We start from the raw sequence: 6,289 nt of genomic DNA on the forward strand, positions 1-6,289 counted from the left end.
TGACATTTTTCTTTTTCATCCTTATAATAGTCTACTAATCACTTGTTGGTTAGTTGAGTTTGTTATTTTTCTTTTCTTCCCTCAGGCATTTTTGGCTAAGTTTTGCTGAAAATCAGAAAACCAAGCAGTAAAACTGAGAGAATCATGGGCCACTCTCTCTTTGAAGAGAATCTTCAGTTTTCAGGGAGTTTTATGTTCTTTATGCCTCTGGCATACAAAGCAATGTTTTCTGTTATAATCTTTCTAAGTGAGCTCCTCTCCAGGGGTAATTAGTAAACAGTGGGTTTAAGTAGGACCATCTGGGGCAGATGGGTATTGCTTTGCATTTATTTTTAAATCATGAGCCACAGGCTTGCAATCATGGACTGTGGCTGGGAACAGGAGGGATTAACAGGAGCATCTGGCGTTGCTGGCAGGTGAAGGCGAAAGTTCAGGCAACTTCAGTGGAATTATCAAATCTGTCTGTGGAGAGCAGAAATATTTAAAAAGGTAAAGAAATGTAACCATTCCCTTTCTGAAGGAGGGAGGAGATGTGGTTCTAGTAGAGGTCATGAAAATCTTTTTAATATTGTAAGAATTCAGTGGTTTTGGTGAACATGATTAACTCCATGCAGGTTCCCCTGGGTGAGTTTAATAAAAACTGGGCCTAAGACTTTTTTGCTGTAACTTTTAATTTTGCTCAATATTCATCACCTGGCATATATGGTTCAGTTTGTGCCTTGTAATCAAGAGGTGTAACTCCATTGGAAAGAGTTTCATGAGAAGCCATGGGGACATCTGGGGGAAGAAGACAGAAAGAAAGAATTTAGGGTAAGTCCCCCAAGATGGGTCTTGAGTATCATAAATCCTAACCAGTTTTTAAAGCAAACTTCTTGCAACTTCTTAACATCTTTGTTACATTTTTCATCTTTCTTCTGTTTTCATTTTTCCGTGGAATGTTTATTTGAGATAGTCTAACTGTTTATAGTTAAAAAAAAAAACCCAACTTTTTTAAAGTGCTGTATTCTACATCCTTTTACCGTGCCCTGAAATAAAAGAAATATATGTATTTTAACATATGAACACTGTCTATAGTTGCAGTTTAGACATTTTATTAGGGAGCATTGCTTTATTGCCAAGGTGTTTGTTTGATGTTGGTCTTAGATATTAGTAGTGTTTGTTTAACTGTTTTTCTTGATTGAAACTTCAGTGTAAAGCCAAGGGGGAGGAACCATCTAAATCTTACTAATATGTAAGCTCTTCTGCTGTTAAGCAATAGTTTAGTAAATACTTTCCTTCTGCTAATATGTGTAATTTGTCTCCACTATCCAAATACTTTAATCATGATAAAAACTATCATCTAAATGACGTATTGAATTAATTGCATTTCTATTTTACTCTCCACCGTGAAATGAGTACGTACCAGAATATGGCATAGTTATTTTGTCTGGCGTAGTTATTTTTGTCACATTGTGTGGCCTTGTTTAATTTGTGTCTTTCAGTATTCTTTGACTAAAGATTGGCAGTTCTTGGGTTTAAACAGCTATACAAATACAACCAGCAACTTTGAAAGCAGTCTGGTCTTTCTCTGAAACTCAACACATCCATCCGTTGCTAGGGAAGCCAATTCTTTTGTTGCACAGCAGATAATATTTGTGATTGCAGATGTTTAGGAAAATACATATGCTGATGAATAGAACTTCTTCATTTCTCTACCTGCCCTGCTGTGACTTCCATGGTGGCAAAAGTGATGATCCTGCTTTTAACCCTGACATGTTTAGTTGCAATGTTGTTTTATACAAGTGAGTTAATATTCTTAAACTGAAGGATGCTTATTCTTCTTTCAGTGATGTGTGAGTTTTGGTTTGTTGATTTTTTTTTTTTTTTTTTTTTTTTTTTTTTTTTTTTTTTATTACAGGAGGCCGTGGCATGCAAATGGATTACCATAGAGGAAGAATAACATGTGTTGCTTTAATGTCTTTTAATTCAATTTTCTGTGTTGACTAGTTCCTATTTAGCTTAAGAGTCTGTTGCCTTGAACTACGTGAAATAGATGTTTCAAGGCAAAAAGAAAAAAAAGCCATTTTGAAACTTAGCTTGTTACTTCCTTCTAGCCTAGAAATTATTCCATTGCTGAAGTGTGTCAGTTCAGAAGTGGTATCTTCACTCCATTCATAGGAGTTAACCTTGAATGTACTTACAAACACTCAAGACCCCCTTGGCAGGTGTCTGTTCAGCGGGACAGGCCATAGTGACCATCCTTGCACATCTCCAGTGCTCAGTAAATCCAAAGAGGACAAAGAATCTTGAATTACGGGATTTAAGCTTGCTTCAGTAAATTTTTTAATGACAAAGGAATCTTCCTGAAGACTTAAAACCGTGGCATTTCATTTTGCCCCTTTTGAATGAGTGTGTAGTATCAGGTATAAAAGTATTTGTGTCTGCACTCACTGAAGTTTATTCTGAGAAAAATGGAACTCAGAGTTTGGATTGTAATTGCATGCATTTTAAGATGAACACTTAGTATTATTTCTTATATTGCAGATGGCTGGAATCCGTTTTCTCATCCATATAAGAAGTTGGAATATGGGAAGTGGGAGTTGTTCATTCCACCCAAAGATGGCTGTTCTCCTGTGCCCCATGGATCAAAGCTAAAGGTGTTGTTTCTAGACTTACTCTAATTTTTGTAACCCTTCTTACTCAGTTGTCCATTTTGTTTTCTTTTAAGTAACTTTATTATCTTCTAATTGTTCTAAGTAGGAGAATCAGTTTGTCCAGCTGAGCAAGGTGACCTAAAGGAGTGAAACATTAAGTATCACAAAGAGAGTTAGATTTTTGGAACCGGCATCTGTGGCTGAAATGTGGTTATAGTGTATTGCACCATGTTATAAGATGAAAACTGTTTGCATATTGATAATCTGAAAAAGAAGATTTAAGTAATGTACAGATAAAATCTTTCCATATTTGATGGAACTATGTGTTAAGATCCTATTAAAATATCAATACATTGGTAATTTTTGTGATCTTTTTAACCACAGCTTTTCAGGTGATCTTTTTTTTGTTATTTTAATGAATGGTATATGCAGATTTGTAAAACTTCTACTTATCCCTTAGGAATTCAGAGTATTGAGTGGAAGGCTTAAGTAAGTGAAACTGAATACAGTTGTATTTCATGAGCATCCATGAGCTTAAAATGCTGTCTTCCAGAAATTAATGGAAAATTTCTTTGAGCTGTCAAATGCCACAATTGTTATGCTTAGTGCAGACACACCTAATGACAACTAACTAACAGCTGAGTTGATTATTTCTAGGTGAATATTGATTTAAATCAGAGATATGCTTCATTTCACTCAGAACCTGAATTTCAGAGATTCTGGGTGCTAATGGAGGGCAGTAATAAGTAGTTAAGGACAGAAATGTACTGAGATTGTCTATAGACTAGGAAAATTAAGAAACTTGGAGCATTTGTATAATACTGCTACATTTTCAGAGATCCCATCAACAAAATTCCTAATTTTTCTGCTGAAAATCAGCTTAAGGAAACAAGAAATCTGTTAAAACAAAGATATGTATAAAAATGCTCTGGAAATGCTTACTCAGTGTGTGTGCTTATCTCTATGCTTTTTGTTATGGCTTATGAAGTCATCCCAGTAATATATATGGATAAATTGAAATTTAGGAATAATCATTCAAGGACAAGAAAGCTGTTTTTATTTTACAGAGCAGGAAAGAAAACAGTTGTCTGCAATTCAGAAATGCTGTGATTATGCAGTAATGTATGAGAGTACAGAATGGTTATTTAATATTTTCCATGGTTTTGAGATATAAGTAGGTTAGATTTTTGATTGTTGCTAAATTTACCTTCTGTGTTTTATCTACAAAACTATTGACTCATCTGCTGTAGAATATTCTGTGCTCTTTGTAAAGATAAGAGGTGTGAATGAGGATGAGTGTTGATAATTATTAACATAATAGCAAAAAAAGCATAGATTCTTAAATACTTTTGGAGCAACATAAGATGACTTTTTTCTCTTAGATAATCACTGGTCATATCTCCTTATTTTGAAGTACAGGTCTTGATAGTATTTTCTTCCTGTTCAGCATTTTCTTTGAAATATAAACTCCATAAAGCAAAGACTGCATTATATGTAATTTGTTTAGTATGCAGAATTTCTACTGATTGCACTTGGTACTGATGTACTTGTAAGATGAATTGCTTTACTTCTGTAGTTGCTCTGAGTTTACAGAAAAAGCCAGAAGATACCCACTGGCAGACTAGAATGTGAGTTTTTCCTTTTTTTTTTTGATTGTTCTAGGCTTTTTCTACCCTGCCACTTTAGTTGTGCTTTCCATGGTCAATTTTAGACAAAGATACGTGGCTGTCACTGATGCTCAAAATACATTATTGTCCAACAGGCTTGTGAAGCAGGAACTGCCTGTCTGCATGTGAAACAAATTTGCTTAGGAGTATCCTTAAAAAAAAAAAAAGACCATGTATTTAGAAACTTGATTCCTGAATGTATGTAGTCATAATTGATGACTCCATCCATATGGAGCTGCACCCAACCTCATCTGTAGCTTTGCTAGTAATCTCTCATGACACTTTGTTTTTGTCCTGTGGTGCCTTCAGGACTGAATCTAACACTTCACAATGTGTGCTTGTAATGTAGTCAGATGATGGGACTAAGAGAAAAAACCAAAAAGGTCTCGAGTTAAAGTAGTTCAAAGATGGTTTATCACAAAAGCTATTGGAATATTCACATAGTAGGCATGTACCTTACCCTCATGCTACAGCTGATCTTATCCTCTCCCATTCCACTGATGGGTTCAGGAAACTTCTGCTTTTCGTTAAGGTTTCCTTGAGCTACGTGGTTCTGTTAGTTTATGATTGTTCATAAATGTCTGTGTTTCTGGGAACATGAGGACTTGTGTGTTAGAGAATAGTTGTGCAGTTCTTTGTTCATATAGAAGCTGAGATATTGGACTGCCTGCAGATGGAAATTGCTATGCAGATTGCAGAGGTAATGTTGAAATACACAGGCATTGGTGTCTGCACTAGACTAGGCAGCAGACATCTTTCTAGTAATGAAAGTATTTCCCATTTTTCTTTACTAAAGAAGCATAAGATAATCACAGTTTCTTTTGCCAGTATGATTCTTAAATATTTAAGTTAAAGTAGTCAAGTTCAGACACTATTGTGGTGATTAATCTGTAGGAGGAAGAAATGTCTCCTCCAGAAGGTCCTTATCTATAGCTTCTGTCTATGCTGTTTTGATCTTAACTTCTACAGGCGAATGCCAAGTTCTGAAATGGTAACAAGGTCATTTCTTTTAAATAAGTAATATCTAAGCCAGAATGGGAAATGGATGTAGTGTAGTTGCTGACACTAATTTAGATGAGGTCAAAAAATATTTTTGTGGGAAAATAAATGAGGAGCAGAGGTCAAATGTTTGCCTGTTCTCAGTAGTAGCAGGCTGTCTACTCTAGCTCTTCAGGCAGTCTTCTCATAAGTAAATGTAAACATTGAAGAAAATGAGTAATTAAAAAACATGCTGTAAATCTTCTGACACTTTTCTGTATGAGGAGATGGATGCTTATGACAGTTCAATGACTCCCTTGTGGATTTTGACATCCATCTACAAAATAAGGTTACCTGCTAGAAAAGGGCATCTTTTTTCTTTCTCCCATGGATCAATTGGGAGCTTAGAGTGAGTTAAGTGAGCAAATATAGTTGCTGCTGTGGTAGTATAGTGTTGGCTTTTAAGCTTCTGACAGATGTCAAGGGGAGCACAGATTAAAACCCAAAACCAAATTTTATGCCTTAATAAGTAAAGCCTCTTTACCTCTCTTTATTTGTAACGGGGTAGTTTGAAAGTTATTTTCCTTAAACATCAGCGTGTTTGACATTCTACAGTGATAGCAGTTGGGGTGCAAGTATTTGTCTTTTGTGGTAGAAAATGACAGATTTTTTTTTTCCTTCATTGTTGGTATTCTTAATTACCTTTTTACAGGACACAGCAAGCTTTTAAAAAAAAATTTCATGGATAGACTTTTATAGCATGTCTCATCCTGTGTGGTCGTATTAATGCAGGAGTTTAATCAGTGTTCCACTTTGTCCTTTTACTGTTTATTTCTAAATGATTTTTCCAACTGCTTAAATGTACCTGTGAATTAAGTTTTCACTGTAGTTGGCAAGATCCTAATTTTGAAATAGTGTCAGTGGAGTTCAGTCATGGGGATAGTATTGGTAAAAATTGAGATCTTAGTATCTGCATTGGGGAACTTATTTAATAGCTTAATTATATTTACA

General features: G+C 35.2%; 1 protein-coding gene across 1 annotated transcript in view; it reads left to right on the forward strand.

The window, feature by feature from the left end:
• The window catches only part of GBE1 (glucan (1,4-alpha-), branching enzyme 1), a 255,997-nt gene that overhangs the window by 150,942 nt on the left and 98,766 nt on the right, over nucleotides 1-6,289 (forward strand). The window contains exon 5 of the mRNA XM_017731427.1: nucleotides 2,524-2,636. Coding sequence (XP_017586916.1) covers nucleotides 2,524-2,636 — 113 coding nt within the window. The remainder of the gene's footprint in view (nucleotides 1-2,523; nucleotides 2,637-6,289) is intronic.

The sequence above is a fragment of the Corvus brachyrhynchos genome, unplaced genomic scaffold (genome assembly GCF_000691975.1).
Source record: "Corvus brachyrhynchos isolate BGI_N302 unplaced genomic scaffold, ASM69197v1 scaffold152, whole genome shotgun sequence".
NCBI classification, from domain to species: Eukaryota; Metazoa; Chordata; class Aves; order Passeriformes; family Corvidae; genus Corvus; species Corvus brachyrhynchos.